At 38.2% G+C, this 18271-nt stretch overlaps 1 protein-coding gene across 13 annotated transcripts in view; it reads right to left on the reverse strand.

Annotated features, from left to right (window-relative positions):
* Positions 1-18271, reverse strand: part of USP54 (ubiquitin specific peptidase 54) — a 107404-nt gene that overhangs the window by 19625 nt on the left and 69508 nt on the right. For 12 of the 13 annotated variants that reach the window (XM_054831702.1, XM_054831700.1, XM_054831703.1 and 9 more), the window contains 9 exons: positions 17797-17910; positions 17550-17632; positions 15158-15263; positions 11623-11769; positions 10069-10218; positions 8424-8592; positions 4941-5111; positions 711-842; positions 48-428 (listed from right to left, as the gene is read on the reverse strand). In XM_054831702.1, the coding sequence (XP_054687677.1) occupies positions 48-428; positions 711-842; positions 4941-5111; positions 8424-8592; positions 10069-10218; positions 11623-11769; positions 15158-15263; positions 17550-17632; positions 17797-17910 (1453 nt within the window). Of the gene's footprint in view, positions 1-47; positions 429-710; positions 843-4940; positions 5112-8423; positions 8593-10068; positions 10219-11622; positions 11770-15157; positions 15264-17549; positions 17633-17791; positions 17911-18271 lie in introns of those variants that run through there. The other variant, XM_054831706.1, reaches the window with a different exon arrangement.

Below are 18271 nucleotides of genomic sequence, written 5' to 3' on the forward strand. Positions count from 1 at the left end.
ATAAATTCCACACATTCTGAAATAAATCTTTCTTCTCAAAGTCTTACCTGCGTCTTCAGAGAAGGGGCTAAGCTGAGTGTAGCCACAATGCTTCCTCTTGTCTTTACTGAAGATGCTGTCTATATTCAGAGACTCTCTTTTGGGTCTCCAGGTTGGCCGGTACCTGCTAGACGAACTGGATTTAGACTCACTACTGGTACTCTCCACCTCCCAGTCTCGAGAGTGTGCAGACAGACTTTTTGAGGATCGTGTTTCTGCCTGATCCACGCTACTCCCTCCACGAGGGGAATTCTGGATGGTTTGAGACATCTGCTGTGGTCTGCTGTGGATCATATTGCTCACTGTTTCTTTAAATTCCCTCAGCCTGCTGGTGCTGCTGGATGGTTTGGGGGCAGTTCTGGGGGCTTGTTTCTCCTTCAAGGTTTCTCCTGAAGTTTATAGAGACAGCAAAAGCCACAAAAATAACTTCAGCTTAAACTAGCAGCCTTACTTGCAGCATCTCCATGCAGACTTTGAAAAACGAAAAAACCCCAACAAAATAAAAAAACCCCAATCAACACCCCCCCAAACAAACAAAAAAAAAGCAAAGACAGGGCAAAATACAGACAAAGATATAAGAAACAAGGAAAAAAAAATGCTTGTACACACTGAGGATCTTAAAAACATGCAGAAAGAGGTATCAATATTTGAAATAAAATAACACGTCTTGCCTTCACTATGGTATCCTGATGATTGAGCCTCATCTCCTTTTCGCCGAGACCGGCTAGAACTCCTCTTGCGGTCTGCCAGTGAGCTCTTTTTGGAAACATGCCTCTGATTGCACTCACTGTCAGTCAGGTGCCCTGGAAGGACAGAAGAACACAGTAGAGATGACAAGAGCCTTTGGACTGAGTGTGCTGTACACTAAGAGCAGCAGGGCGCTCCTGCTCCTGAGGAGCTGCAGATGCTCCAATGCAAACTGGCAGATCTGGGTAAGTTTCTGTATCCAAAAGTTTTTGGTTTTGTCTTGGGGAGGGAAGGGTGTTCCGTTTTTAAGAGTCATAAGAGAGCAATACAGCCCCTCCAAGGACTCTGGTTAATGAGAGCTCATCCACAGGGAGAGGAAAAAGTTGACTCTGCCTTGTCTAAGGACACCACTTTCTTGCTGTCTGAATACTTTTTCAATTTTAACGGCCATGATCACGAAACTCCTGAAGACAGCTTGCTTGACATTACTCTGTTGAATGAAGACTCAAACACATGAATGAGTTACCACGTAATAATAAATTACCGCACATCATCAGCTGCTCTGCACTAACTATCCACCTGCACTCTCTTCGCCTGTAGCAAATACTAAGTAATCTGAGTTAGCTTAGTCTACAGTGAAGAAGCCTCAGGTGGCTCTCAAGGGCTAAGTCAGCTAATTCACATTTGCCACAAGCTAAGAACATACACACAAACCATCAACATGGATCAGCTGACACACGACAACATTCCCTTACTACAGCTCATGTGTCTGAGTGCTAATATTGTCTCTTGCACACAATTTACTCCCTATCTCCTCACATCAAACATGAATTAACAGTATTCAACATCACAAGTTTTCTGTATTGCCTTTTCTTTTCCTAATTTTATGGTTCTCACACATTCACAGTCCTAAACCTGCAAGCACAAACACACGCATGGCTTTACTCACGTGAGCAGTCCCAAGCAGAGATGCAGGATAAGAAGGGAATTTATGAATAAGCTACAAAGACTTTTCTCTAGCCTTTATATCACCAACTTTCACCTTGCACAGGATGATAGGAAAGGAAAATTCCTACTACCCAACAGTGGATTAACGGCCCCCAGACTAAATAGCTGGCTGTTCTGAGCCTTCCCCCTTCTTTAGAAATCAACACAAAAATCAACAACATTTAAGGCAGACTTTACACACAAAATTGTAACTTCCAAGAGTTGAAAAAAATAATTCACTTCAACTACAATTGCTACAAAGATACAACAATAAATGAGTGGGAAGGAATCCAAACAACAAAAAGCAAGCTACACAAGACTCACATTTCTATTCATTGCAAAGTGGAGAGTGATTTTGTAGCCAAATTCTTTAGAAACAAGCAGATTATATAAAAGAAAAGAAATTAAGGAAGTAAAAGAGAAATGCTGGCAGTAAAGATAGAGGATGTGCAGCATTTAGGTGACTGAGCATGAGTCAGTGCTTTGGGAGAAGGTTTTTTTCCTTCACAGTATGGACTGGACTGTCACACATCTTTTAGGGACTGAAGGAAGTGTATTATTTTATACCTTTCAGTGGCTCCCCTCAAGATAGAAGCTGTTTACATTTTACTTCAGAGTGTACAACTTCTCCAGTTAAATATTTGACCCCCCAAAGTTCTTTTGACCTGGTAGGGAGTGCTTGGTTAGCATCCCTCAAGTACTGTAACAGAAACTATTTAAAGAGATTTAGTGCTCTCTAGCAGACTAATTAGAGCCCAACTTAGCCTTACAGAATGAATGCTGCTAGTGTCACAAATATTTTCTCCTTCTTTCATAAACAGCAAATTTTGTCCTATTGTCACTGGACATTTCATAGCCATGGAGGAGATGCCAAGAATCAAAAGTTTGCAGGACACGGGCTTTGCTGTCTTTACCTGGACCCTCTAGAGTAAAGACTAAATCAAACATAATGCATGAATATAGGAATTACGATCCCAGGAATATTAGCTAACATGTTACAGTTTGTTTGGGTTTTTTTTAATTCACTAAAATAACAAGCCAGAATTTCTGCTCAGGTGCTTAATCATATGCTTAAAAGGTGTCCCTCGCTGAACGTATCACTTAAATACCTCATCCTCTAGAGATGGGATGGCTTCATAAGCAAACAGTGATAATTAATGGAAAAGTTGGTTCTCATAGGGTTGTGCGCGTGTCTAAGAATATGGTAGAGAAGAGAATGAAATCAAACAGGTTAAGACACAACGTCCCCTACTCCCTCCCACTATAATCTCAGTTGCATGAATAGGGCAGCCAGAATACGCACATTTTTCTCAGCAGCACAGGTTGGTAGGAGCAAAGGAGGGCTTATGCAGCCACCCTTCATGCCCCCATTCTGAAGTACCCAGGTGCCTGAGGTCGTATGACCCAATGGTGGTCCTTCCCTGGAGGACGATGTGGGATAGGGTCCATAATTTTCTGGGCTGGAGTAGTGGGTAAATGGCCATTAAATGAAGACTCCTGCTCTGCCCAGAACGATGCAGTTGACAGGTCAATGTGGATGGCTTCTTTATAGCCCCACGGATCAGCATTTGATGACTGAGCAGTTGTATGAGTTGGTAGATTGACTTTTTTGGAAAGGTTTTGGGTAGGTAAAAAAAAAGGGGGGAATGCCCAGACAGGTGGCTTGCTAAGGGGACAGACTGACTATAGCTAAGGCTGAATTGGGGAAGATGAGGACAACTGAATTTAGGTTGTGAGACAGACTAAGCTGAAGGGAATAACATAGGATAGAATTAGTAGGAGAAGAAAGAAAAAAAAAGGAGAAAGTCACTAAAAATGACAGAACAAAAGGTTACATGCTGAACTTCATGCTTAGATGTTTGCAACCATTCCCTTACCCCCCCTTTTCTACTGACTTCTGCATGGCAACTTTTGCCGAGAGGAACATAATCCAATAAATTCTGTACCACTTTTGCAGACTATATAAACAACATTCCACTAACATTTTCAGTTTTGGCTTCTTCGCGCTGTGAAAAGCAACATAAATTTTGTTTCCTCATCACTCAAAATTTGCTTCAGCTTTCCCTTCTTTCTCACACTCTACCTAGGACTATGACTGGAACCTACAGTACTTGCTAAAACATTAAAAGTACTGTTGGGCTATCTAAAACCATGCATTACAGTTACTTGGACCTCTGATCAGGAATGAAAGAGTACTGAAGAAAACCAATTTCAAACATTTTTTCCTGGATTTTGACATGAAAAATATTTGTACCATGATTGTTTCAAATGAAACAAATATGCATCTATCATCACAATGAAAGAAAGCAACTATTTTGCAACTAAAAGGACAAAGTAATACGATAACTGTTGACACTCTGGTGCAACAAGCAGTTGTTGATTCAACTGTTATGTCCTCTTAGAAAGTCTATTTAAGGCACAATAAAGTAACTTTTCACACAGACTTACAGCAGATTGTAGTTCTGATGCTTGATAAAGTCTAACCTTAACTTGTGCACTACTTTTTCAGAAGTGATGTTAGAAGTCAGTAGTGTACAGAGAAACAGGCTGACTAGGGTCACTGGGCGTGAATAATAGAGCAGATCTAAGCCTTCAGAGACTTCCAGTTAACCTCTTTTCAGCTAAAGAGTTTTCAGGCAGACTTTTCAGCTGCCTGAAGGAATACATATACAGATTGTCTTTTCATTGCAGATTCTCACTTAACCTGCTTCCATGGCAGAGGCAGGAAATCATCTTATGTTCCTCCCTGGTGCAGTAAATACTACCAACACCCACTCACATAGAAAGTCCTTAGTGCTCAAGTATGGGAGTTTCTGGTGATGAAAGCACCTTTCCCAGACAGCTGCAACTCCTGAAATGAAGTAATTGCCTGTAGATGAGTAAGTAGCACACATAACACTTACCAAGCCATACAATGGCAGTGTACAGCAGGCTCCAACTTACAGAATTATATAACAAAGAGAGCAGGTGGGATTGTAGATAAAAGAAAACATGCCTGTAAATGTTTGTCTGGCTAGATACAAGTTTACAAAAGCCAACAAGACATTTAAAGTTATGCTCGTTTTTTGTGAATGCCAATGGTTCATTACAAACAAAAACATTTAGGATACTAAACAGTGTTTGCTATTTTGTTACAGGTTGTATATATAGAGATTTGTCACTGGAATCCACTGCAGTCATCATATTTAATGACAATGATCATACAGATATATAATGGTATCTGATACCTGTGTCCCTGCTGCTTTGTGAAGCTGCATCATTCTCCACATTGTAGATGACCGTCCCCTGTGAGTCAGAGGAGAAGTGACTGACCACAGACTCATGGTGTGCCTGTTTATAAGGATAGCTGTCTGTAGAGGAATCTGTCCTGGTATCACTCGAGATGGAAGGTTCTCTCCCTAGGGAAGGAAGCAATGTCAAATTTCAATCTTTTTGAGCTACTCTGAAAAGCACTAGAGGCTAAAAAAAACCAGGAACGGAACAGAAGAAACTACACAGAATTCAACAGAAAAAGAGACTACCAAACATACAAACTCAGATTCAAGGATGCCAGAGCTTATGGGAAAGGTCCTCTCCTTTGGAAGGGGGGAGTCTCATTCCTTCTGCAAACATTTACTTCTTTCTCTCCAATAACTCAAAATTTATCAAATCCTTTTATTAGGCAAAATTAAACTACATCCATTGGACTGACATTGGTATCACACTGAAATTATTCCTTATTAAATTTCGACACCGTCAAGTATCATTAAAATACGAAATACACTGCTTCAGGAGAAGTTAAAAAAATAGTCAAGTACAAAATATTAATAAGGTAACAAGAACATTGCAAGTTATAATAATTAACACACTTCACCTACTATGAATCAAAAGCTTATATAGTAAAACTTTATACTGAAATTATATTATCTAAAGCAAAGTAACCTGCTCCTTCTCAAGAAGCTAGCATTGGGTCCACTGCACAAGTGGGATACTGAAAAGGATGAACCCTCATGATTCAACTTCAGTACAGTAATTCCTAAACTCATTAAAAGGGGAGAAAAAGACAGCCTCCTCTCACCACTTCCAGTACATAAAATTAAAAATCTGAATAGTTTGAAAACTGCTGGCCATTTTATATATGTGATGTAAACACTTCTGAATATACAGGATATTAATTTCATACTTGTTCCTCAGCAGACAAATTGATAAAGAAAAGAGAAATTGAAGAAAGTAGTTCTTCTATTTAATCACAAACACTCAGCCTGAGGGCACTTCATGCTTTTGGTGAGAGCGAGTCCTGTAGTTGATGTTCTATTTAAGGATGCCTAACAACTTCTGAAGTCAGAAACTTCACCCCACCTCCCTACTGGTTAAAAATCTTACTGGTGTAAAGAAATATAGAATACAGCTGTTAACAGAGATGACAGTCACAGAAAGAAAGGTGAATGTAGTCAACAGGAATCAGTGCTGTGGAACTGAGTACTAGAAAATAATTTGTAAACTGAAGTCTTTATTCAATAAAAAAAAAAATCAAAAACATTAAGAGGAGTTGTATGCACTTAGCTTCACAACATTTCATACCAGCATCTTTGAAAATCTTTCCTCCATAATTTGTACTATCAGATGTTGGTGTGGTTAGATGCATTTATCAGATTCCCTTGATAAAATCACAGTATTCTGCCTGAACTTAACAACTTAGGAATAAGCAATTTCTACTCATTTCTGAATTATGGGCAGCAGCTATCTGGTAACACTGAGGAATCCAGAAGAAGCTGTAGCTACACTTAGTGAGAGACAAAAAGGCCATTCTGAAAAAAGTATACTAGGGTAGAAAACTCTGGATATCAACAAGGCTAGAGCATAATTCACTTCTATTTGACAGGAAAATGTGTAGGGTATGATTTCTCCTGGGACTTCAACCTACAGCATCTCACAAATTCTCTCAAGAGGCTGGTATCAATGTTGAACACTGCAGATTACAGGAGTAAGCCTTGAGGGCTCACCAAGTGTTTTTGAAATGAAAGAGCAGGTTACTCACTATAGCCTTCTGAATTTTATCTGAAAGGAAACACCTATATATATATATTTTTATACTCAGTTTCCTGAAGTAATTTTAAAACATATTAATATTAGATACTGCAGAGACAATGAGCAGAAGGGTTATCTGTGTATTTCCTGGAGATCAGTAAGCAGAACAGCAAGGCAGGTTTACAGTGTATATTGACATGAAGCTTGTAGAAGTGCTCACAACCGATACATAGCACTGAAGGTCCTCCTCTCCCTCTTCTAGACTTCCTTTTTTTTTTTTTTTTGGAACAGGAAGATACATTTATAAATTGCAAGGCATCTTGTCAAGTGAGAAGTGAAGGTCATCTTACCAGTGTTTTTATTTAGATTTATTTTAAGAGGAGTTGGAGATTTATTTCATTACTGGTAGATTGTCAACACATAAATAAAGAGACAGCAGATGTTCTCTACATATTCATTGACCAGGAAGCATAAAGTTAGCTATGGGTGAGGAAAACCATAAAATATTCTTGGAATTACAGTTGTATAAATAGCCTAAAATCCTGGAAGAAAGGTATTTCTGGGTTTAGTCTTGCCTTGCTGTTCTTGGGAACTTATAAAACTGTCTCTAATTCAGGATATTCTATGCAAATATCTAAAAAAAAGAAGTAATTTTCTTTTGCAAAGCCATTACAACATAAACTTAAATCCAGGGGTTTTTTTCCCCACTCTATCCAGATTGCAATTGCCTATCTTTCTCAGAATTTATAAATTCCTCTTCAAATGAGGCCTCAACCACCAATAGTGTAACTAAATGTCCAAAATTACTTCAGAAAACTTCAGAAAACCAACAGCCTGTTCAGACCACTACTGATATCTCGAGCAGACCAAGTTCTAACCTCTGAAGCACCTTAATTGGACATATCTTTCTAATTTAATGGACTACTGTTAATACAAAGAATTCAGGAAGTACTGTGTTGAAGGCCTCCAAGATGTTAGGTGCTAAAAAATGTATAGCTGTGGATCTTTATGGATGCAAGACCGACCATGAAAAATGAAGAAGTAAACATGATTTAAAGGGCACAAGACTTTGCCAATCCCTTCCCCTTCAGTCCCCCACAAGTCAGTTCATATCTCTTGCACTATCAGAGTAGAAGACAAGCCAAAGGCTCAAGATAAGCTGCACTGATTCTGCATCTCATTTTTTATTTTTAATAAAACTATTTTCTTCCCCTTCCCCCCACATCCTTTCACCATCCTAGCAAAGGACTCATTTATGACATTTCCTTAATGTTTCTTTTCCCCAACTTCCCTCCTGAGTTTAATTCTGCAGCTTCCTTTAATTTTTATGTGTTCGTGCATCTCTGCTATCATTCCCTTCCTGTTACAACTGCTGATGGATTTATGAACTCAGTCACTGAAGTCATCCGTTATTGTTCCTCTCTACATCCATGCCACAACAGGTCCTTCAATTCCCCCCCGCCCCCCCTCCAGTTTCTTTCTCCAAACCTTTTTGGAAAAGATTACTACCCAAACAATCAACAGTCTTACACTGAGAAAGAGATTCAAAGGTGAAACACTGGAAGTCCTCTTCAGAATTCTAGATCAGCTTTGACAAGCAATAAGGACCCCTGCTAACAAGAACACAGCCAAAACAGGCAAAAAACTTTCCACAGGCAGCATTACAGCATAAAAGTATAAGGCATATAGTCCAGATTGCTTACCTGAGTCTTCGCTATCATAGCAAGTCCTGCTATATTGCTGTAAATCCACTTGAGGGGGCAAGTCTTGTGTTGACACTGGAGTTCCTCTTGGATCTGCATACAGCAGCAGCAAAGGCTGATAATGACCCTTGATGCACTTTGTCACAACATCTTTCCATTTTGGACCAATCTGAATTAACAACAACAACAACGCACAAGAAAGGTTTTCTGTCATCATTTTCTATAAGCAGCTCTCTTTTTTTCCTTGTACTTCTTTCAGAGTTTGATTTTCCACTGACATTCTTTAACTCCTATATCCAGCACTGAACTGGACTCACCAAGAAAACTGACTGCTGGTCACATGTTGGAAAACACATCCATCAAAAAGAGATATGATTTCTAAAATGTAACTGAAAGTAAACTGTCTCCCAGAATGAGGAATGGAAATGCCGATTTTAAGATTCACCTTATTTGAGAAAAAAGGTACCATTTGTGACACCAGCTGGTCAAGAGCACACCCTTGGAACATCCTGGAACCAACCCACCCAAAATCAAGGTATTCACCATCTTATGGCTAAACAAATTACAATTCCTGCTAAAAATACAACTACAAAAATAATCCTTCCTTTTCAGATTCTTTTCCCCATAGAAAGTTTTTCATCTTCTGAAATGTTCTAACTCTGCATGAGTCAAAAAAACCAAAAAATAATTTGTTAACAAAATTTCTTAATCCATCTATCAGCATAAACAAAATGAACAATAAAAGACATCAACCGCATGACAGCAAATCCAAATCAAAGCTAACCACTTTGGTGTGTGAATACTTCTGCTGTTATAGAACCTCTGCAAGCATTTTGATAGGCCAGGCAATAATTCATACACTTACATTCATCTCAAAAATCTTCCCCATGTACTAATACAGGTTTCACCTAATACGCTGAACATCTATTCCAACTAATTTGCTCCATACACGAGTATTCTACTAAAGCACTGCAGTACCTATCCTTGGCAAAGTTTTGCTGCAGAGAAATATGAATGTGATTAGAGGTTTCCCTTTGAGACTGTGCTTGGCATGACTACAGGACAAAATTTTCTCTCTCATCTCTGTGCTTCCATGACTAGAAGGAACAAAAGGAGGGTGGTGTGAAATAATGCCAAACAAACTAATGGGATGTAAATAACAGTGTGCCAAGATCCCAGCACTGGTATCTTTAATGTCAAGGACCTCATGCTTGGTGAAAAGGGAGAAAGAAAAGCATTAACAAAAGAAGCGGAAAATTTATTGTTGGCAGCAACCACTAGGGAAGACTGGTATCAAGATACTTCAATAAAGAATGCAAAAAGCAGGCACTAAATAGCTATACCGCTTGTCAGCAAGGGAAAGGTATGTATGTTAGATGTGCACACGAGCAAATGGTAGATTTTCAAACAGCAGCATAAAAGTAAGACTGGTGGCCAACAGAACAGAAATAAGAGGGCTTCTGAGATTTCTGGTATCCTTTTTTGAGAATGCTTTACTTTGCTCAGAAAAAGGAGCATCCGAGTTAAGGGTCTTGAGTGGAAAAACAGCCAAAATTTCTCAAAATCTGTAGAAAGCAGCATGGATCTACACACAAGTAGCTAACAAATTTCAAACAGATTATTTTTCTAAACATTATTTTCTCACCTCTTTGACATGAGCATCATCAAAGTACATCCACTTGCGGATTTTAGTTTGGAAGAAGAAGGTAGAATAGTGTTTTCCATAGTAACAGATCATTCCCACCAAATACAGCTCTGAGTGTTTTGCTCTGTCATCAGTTACTCTGAAGAAGAGCTTCAAGAAGGGAGGTAAGAAAAAAGGAGAAATTAATAAAATGCCAGAATTTTACATACTGCTTTGTCTTTTAAGACCTCAAAGTACTATATAGAGGTGTCAGGTTTTTACTTTAAGAGATAGAGAAAAAGCAAATACTTGAGTAATTAACCAATGTTTAAGCAAACCCAGTGACAGAGACCTGGAACAGACTCCTATCAACTCACCAGGCGCTCAAGAATCAAGTCAGTGTTGGAGACTGTGGCTGTACCTTAAGGAAGGCATTTACAACAACGATATAATACCTTTCCAGGATTTGAAACGTGACTTTATTCTGAAAACTTGTATTCTCTGTGTCATGCTTGCTGATTATATCAAATACTGTTTAAAACATTCGTTCTTCTTTGCTTTGTAGAAACAGAGCAGTTCTGACAGTGAATAGCTGGCATTTATTCTGACTTAAGCAAAGACACATTTATGACAACATCACTTAAAAGATGAACTGAAGATATTAGTAGGTCAAAAAAATTTAGCACACAGAAGAAAATGTTTTCTGACTATTTAACTGACCATGTTTTATTTAAAAATGCACAGGATTCATTTTTCAGTGTATCACTGCTTTACTATGCAAGGACCATGCTGTTCCATAACCACATTTCCATTAACTTGCACCAACTTTGGTAGACCATGCACTGGCCAATGCATTTTTTTATAGATGTGTATACTTTGGTTGGTTGGTTTTTTAACTTTTCATGTAATGCCTCAATGCTACAATAAGACACAGCTACAGTTTGGTATACAAATAACTCAGCTCTAAAGCATCAGCTAATGTAGAATAAGTGAATCCTCTAGGGGACAAACTTCCAGATCCCGAACACTACACAACTTAATCTATCGTTCAATCACACAGTGCCAGCCACCATCTCTCAGAGACAGCTCAGTTATAAATAACTCTTAAGTGTTATAGCTACACACTTCAAAGAAAAGATGATTTAAAGAAGTTTGAAAAAAAAAAACCCAAACAGAAACAAAAACCCCCTTACTACATTTTTCTCTTCAAAAGAAATAAACTTCTGTTCAAAATAAAACAGTACATATGTGTTTCCATAGAAACAGCACAAACCTCAGTGCAAAAATTCCTTGCACTTGCAAATATTTTTTGATTCGGATAAGCTTTGTTTTCCAGAGTAATTTTTAATTTTCAGTCATTTCAAAAACTAGAGAACATGCAATTATACTAGTACTTTCACAGGTTTTGCGAAGCATTCAGAAACAGGTCAGATCCTTGGATCTGCCCTTTATTCCTCTATTTATGAATACCAAAAAGGTTAAAGATGGCGACTTTTTATTTTTCTCAATCCATTACTATAGACTACCATGAGAAAGACTGTGTTTGCAGGTAGTGTAAAGATACAAAAAACTCACATCTCCCAGTTTAAGGCAAGTGCCCAAGCTGTGAATCACATCCTCAGCCAGATCAGAGTGGTCCGAGTCCCAAACCAGACCAATGGTGATGATCTGTGGAGAGTTCATCAGCACACGACGAATACGGATCTTTTCCCCGCAGTTACTCTGAGGATTTAAAGAGAGCAAAACTTTGAATATAATTCTTCTCTTATTATAATGTTAGAGCAAGGCACTAACAAGTACAAGTTTCAAAAGTACAGCTTCCCAAGAGGTGGTGGTGAAACACAGCAGATGCAATATGTTCCAGTGTCAAAATATGAGCTTATGTCACAGATAAAGAGTGTTATCAAGACTACCTGGTATTTGCAAGCTTTAAAGTACACACTGCTGATTCTTCCTCATACTACTGATAATGATTAAAAGGTATAGTGCAAAAGTTGGCTTATTTAAAAAAAGATAAGCATGCATACATGAAAGATCCCAAAAACATTCTCAGGAATTGCAGGGAAAGCTTACTTTCTTTTGATTAGAATCTCCAATTAAAAATTATATTTACAGAGACTGATCCTTTATAAGATAGTGTCAGAAAAAACTTCAAGGCGCTACTTTGCTGTGAGAATTGGGTGGTTGTTCTAGAAGCTACCTCAAGCATCTCATCTGGGACATGATAGTTAGGTCAGTATTCATATAAATATGAGAGCAGCAGTTGGAAGATCAGGAGAATAAGAGGTGTTTACTAACCCATAGCAGTTCATTTCTTATTTCCTGTTTCCTTTCCCTCTCTCATTTTTAAATTTTTTTAAATATCTACCAGTGCTGATTGACTGGCCAGTCTCCCCTCACTTGCTAGCCATAGTACTTCTCAGAGATAAGCTTGCTTCTGAAGCTAAGACATTTCTCAGTGGTCCTTCCAATCCATCACCTCTTGGAACTGTGGGCATCTTTAAAGCATCATGAACAAAGTTCACCATCTGAATTAGGAGATTATCACTGTCATTTTAGCAAATGGTGCTTTTTTTGGGGGGGAGGGGGGTGAAGAGAGGGGGTGCATGGGGACGGTGACACGGGATGGGCATGCATGGGATAACACAACAACTATGACAAAGACCTTTTGCAACACCCACTCTCCCCCTGTGGCAGGTCACAAAGGTACCTCTAAGATTCTGAAAAAAATATTTTCATACTGAGAATAGTTTCTCATCTCTACAGAGACCAGTTTCACAACTGGATATAATCATTCTGGACACTGCAACCAGGGAAGAGATATAAAGCATTTCTTCCCCACAGCAATCTGGAAAATTAACCAGAATTTCAGTCCCAATTATCAATGAGAAACAAAAATGAAATGTTAAAAAAAAAAACAGAAAGAAATGAGCTTAACAACAAGGCAATGAAGACATTACTTTACAGGTAGAAGACTCGGATGTTTAAAGGTAGATATAAGGTTTTAATATTAAAAGATGGCTATATTCACACATATTTTGTAAGGGTCATTCAAAGTACAAAAGCATTCCTGTGGACTACCTCACAACAAACCTATCTTACTCTCAAATTGTTAGCTAGCTGAAGTAAAGATGACATCAGCACTTTCTGCAATACAGGAGGAATATTACATCCTGATAAAAAGCTTCCCTTGCGTAACTTTTAAGCCACCCTTGGCTAAGCCTCAACAGAAAAATTTCCCAAATAGAAAAAGAAAGGAGCAGCAAGTACAGGTAAGTATTTTCATCCAAGCGATTATTTCAGTTAAATAGCAGTTCACCCTGACAAAGAATGTCTTTATTAAATTTCCCATGCTTTGGTTATGAATATCAATCTTTTAAACAAAAAACCAATATCTTTATTTCTTTTACTCAGATAAGTGAGTCAATATTTGCCACTATTCAAAAAAGAAAAAAAAGAAAACAGTGTTTTGATGAAGACTAAAAGTGATTGTTTCAGAGTTATAAGCTACAGAAAGTGGGGGGATAAAATGGAAATACTGCCCCCGGGTAACAGGCACACAAGCCATTCCTGTTAGAGCTTGTACTGCTTCACTGAGGACTGGTGAGGCATCTAACAGTAGCACTACATGAAGCAGCAATTATGCAGCTGTTTCCTGCCCTACCTATTAATCAATATGTAAAAAACAACGATAACTCTTCTTGCATACTTACATAAAGCCCTGGATCTGGACATACTCAAATTAAAAGGCAGAACAAGATATCAAACACTTGCTTTAGAAATTAAGCCCTTATGATTTAAAAAGTAATAATTCTATATATTTACATGAAAAAAATTTTCTTAACCTAACTGATACACAGAATTAATTCAGCTGAATTTTGTGAGACTTACTGCACAGCAGAACAGAACATTAAGAATAGCAGCCTGTGATTATCAACTGGACATATGCAGTAATTGTTTTTATGTGGTTAAATGCCAGTCATCACTCACAACAACTATAGCCCACGCTTTCTGGTCAATATCTTCCATACTGGACAGCAAACCTCACTCAAAGACAAACCAATACTCCCTCAAATTTTCTGTGATGATTTCTGCCTTTGGCTTAGCTTTTGCAGATAAACTGTGTAGCCTGTAAGCCCTTCACTGTCAGGATTACCCTCTGGCAGTGGGAAGTAGTAGTCCTTTTCTCTTTCCCTCTGAACGACATTTTGGCTGTATGTTGCAGGTACAGCAGTTTGGTTAACAGTTCAATTTATTCCGACTGAACAGTAATAATGAAGTTGAATGGAAGCTTATCTAGGTAAAACAACTGATCTAGTACACACAATTACCATGAGTGGTACAAAAGTTCTGCTATCTGTGCGTAGCATGGTACTACTGAAAAGATTTTACAAGAAGTACTTCGTTTCTCATACAATTATTACAGATGAAGCACACCACCATCAACAAATAATCACCAGAGAAACTGGATGAACTGTGGGAACATTGTTCCAAAAAGCCTAGCTAATCAAAACCACTGTCAACATATAGAAGTCTCCTATAAAAGGACACAGCCTCCAAATTCTTTGTCATTTCCATTTCTTTAGGTAAGATCTCAGAACTTTCATCACAGGATGAAAGCAGCATGATTGCAGCTTCGTATAATGCTAGTGTTGGAGGCCTCACCAACTCTCAGTGAAGCTGAACAGCATATGTATGATAGATACTTCTAGCAGCAACACAGGCTTGAACAGAAATGGATCGTGTGGCCATTCCCCGGCAGCAATGTAAGCATTTCCAATTTATTCCCCCTCATCACCTTTTTTTGGTGGTTTCTAACTCTCCAAAATATTCATTTTTAGTTTCCATCCAAATACTACGTCTATTCTTGTTCTCACTACTTGTGTCTAGTCAAGGAAGCACTCAACATCAGTAGTTTTTCCCTTCCTTTATTGAATAACTGAGAGGTACTGAATTCAAATCAAAAGTAAACTCTCTTACTTATCCTTTTTATCATTATGATGAGCTAAACCGTGAAAATGCCCATGAGTTAAAGGTACGCATCAGCGTAATCTACTAAACCTCTTCTGTCCTGTCCATCCCTTTGCGAAGGAAAGCTGAGGATACTAACTGGACAGTTTCGCAGGTCTCCCATAGTGCTGGCGTTCTGTAGCAGTTCTCCAAACATATCTGGAGTCGGTTTCTCTCGTCTCTCCAGCATGCAAATAGCTTGATTGCTTCAGTATAGAGAAAGCATGGAAAACAAAAGTTTAATAATAAAATAAAAACCCAGACCAACATTAAGTACATGTTTCACTTAAATTTTATGAAAAGTTAAGAACCTTAAAATACACAAAACTTTTTATATTTAATATTGTAGTACAGAAAAATCACATAATTAAGTGTGAATTACTATACCTTCCCTGGTAATACTGCATAAAGAAAACAAGTAAAACTAAAAATAGAAACAGTTTCCAGTTTGGCTTAAAATTTACATCTTAAAAGCAAGCTTTAGCATTTTGATAAATACTTTATTTCAAAAAGAAATATTTGCTTCAAAATGCTTCCCTTCAGTAACCACAACCCTAGTAAAGTAGCACAGTAAAGCACATCCTTAATAATAAAACTATAGACAAAAAATAGCACAGTACCCAATTCATTTCATTGTCCAAGTTGAAAGAGGTATGACAGTAAGTACACAAGAATACTAGTACTCAAAGCATGTTCAAGCTTAAAATCATTTAAGAGGTAAATGAATATATCGCTGTTTATTGGTGTTCTTAAAATAATGCATGACTTAAGATTTATTGAGATATTTCATATAAAATATTGAATACCATTTACATAATTCTTTTCCTGTTTTTCTAATAAACAATATTTTGATACACATTGTCTACTGGTAACCTGAAGAAAAACTACAGTTTGATGGACCGGCAGGTAGCAGCCACAAGGGAGAATGCTTTACAATACTCCTGGTACTCTAGTAAAAGTGGTAGCTTTTAAGAGATCAGCATGGGAAGAGCAACCAGCAGTTTTCAAGACAATTTTTCCGGGCTCTGTAACTACACGTCTCATGTGCAGGATGAGAAACAAAGAGAAGTTTTCATCCCAATCAAAATTTCAGGACAGAAATAGACTCCTGCCTTGATCAGATTTAAGCAGCTTTTAACTGAGCAGCCAGCTACTAAAAGAATAAAATACGTCTCTCCTCTAGCATTCATTCAAACAAACTACTACAGAGCTATAGCTATTGCTTTATGCACTCTTTAATGAAAGGTCACGGTGACCAGGGGAGTTCCCAAATAACTAGAAAAAGCAAGAGCTATATCTATCCAAGAAAGAGAATTTAAGGAACCACAGGCTGGTCAGTCTTGCTCCAGTACCTGGGGCAATGACAGACCAAATCCCCTTGGAAATCATCTCCAGGCATATGAAGGACAAGAAGGTGAGTGACAGCAGCCAGCATGGATTTACCAAGGGCCAACTATGCCTGACCAACTTGATTATCTCCTATTATAAAATGATGGGTTCTGTTGAGGAGGAGAGTGCAGATAATATCATCTGGTCTCTAGCAAGGTTTCCAAATCATCTACAGCGTTCTTGTGGCCAAACTGGGAGGTGTGGACTGCACAGGTAGAATACAATGTGGACGAAAACCTAGCTGGACCTTCAGGCTCAGAGGATCAAAACATAACCAACAGTCACTTAAGAGACGTGTTCCTCAGGTGTTAAATACTGGGGCCAATGCTATTTAACATTTTCATTAACAACCTGGATGATGAATCAGAATACATCCCCATCAAATTTACAGATGACACCAAACCACACAGAAGAGTCAATATACAGAAAGGGTGTGCTGCCATCCAGAAAGATCTTGACAGGTTGGAGGAACAAGCTGACAGGAACCTCATGAAATTCAGTAAAGGGAAATACAAAACATTGCACCTCGGACAAAGCACACTCAATGCAGCAGTACTGGCTGGGCAAAGAAAGGACAAGAGGTAAAAGATGCAGAAAGGGAAATTCTGACTGGATATAAGGAAAAAAAATTCACACTGAGTGGTTAAGCACTGGAACAGGCAGCCCAGAGGAGTCCTTGAATGTTTTCAAAACGCAGCTGCACAAAACCCCAAGCAGCCTGATTAGCTTTGAAGTTAGCCCTGCTTTGAACAGGAGGATAGAGTAATTGTGCAAAGGTCCTTTCCATTATAAATTATTTTTTATTTTTCTTATCTTGCTTCTTAAACTCACCTGCTTGCATATTAAGGTCTTTCAAAATGTACACAAGTCCTTGCCACTACAGCGTCAGATTCAGAATCATAAATAAGCAGACACACTGATCCATGCCTAAATAGGTATCTTCTGCTCCACTAAATCCTCATGTTCTTTATCATAGTTATCAAAGCTCCACTAACTTTGAACAAACCACATTCTAGACATTTAATCTTGTGAAGGTAAAGATCAAACTGCAATACCAGTATAAAAACAGGTAAGTTCTTGTCCCGGTAAAAATCTCAACTCACCAGAGCGAGGTTGTAGAAATATAATGTACCATCTGGATGAAAGGTAATGGGTCAGAGGTGGCACCACAGCTGGTACAAACACACTAAAGAGAAAGAAAACATAATACATTCACAAGATTAAACAAGCAAGATTTCCACAGCAAGACTTCTGTTTGTATCTTTTTTACCATGGCAATGTATGTCTTGGGAATGAAAATGTGAAACTTGAGAACTGGTGATTTGTATAAAGCATGTATCATTACCTCACCTGTTCAAACAAGGTCATTGCAAACTTCTGATGGGAAACACAATGCGGTGCAGTGCAAATATCTTCCTTTGTCTCATCTGCAATGTGGAAGTGAATTCGCATTAACAGGTTTTCCTAGCCAAAGAGAGAAAACACAAAAAAAAAGCATTACATCACTTCAAATATAGACAAAAGTTAAAATATAAATCACAAAAGCATGTCAGATGCAATAATATTATAAGTGTTACTTACAGAAGGCCCCTGTAAATTTTTGAAAGTTGCTTAGAAAACAAAGAAGTTGGCATTTCTTTGATATGAAAGATTTGAAATGCTATGTCAGGTAACCATTCATTTTATCTACTAGCACAGCTGAAGATTCTGTCACTGATTATTCTGTCCAATTCTCAAGCATCAACAGATTTGACTAAATCTAATAGGCAGAGCAGCTCTGCAGGTTTACAATGATTGGGTTGCCACTAACTTCTCCTCATCAACA

This window comes from Grus americana, chromosome 7, assembly GCF_028858705.1.
Source record: "Grus americana isolate bGruAme1 chromosome 7, bGruAme1.mat, whole genome shotgun sequence".
NCBI classification, from domain to species: Eukaryota; Metazoa; Chordata; class Aves; order Gruiformes; family Gruidae; genus Grus; species Grus americana.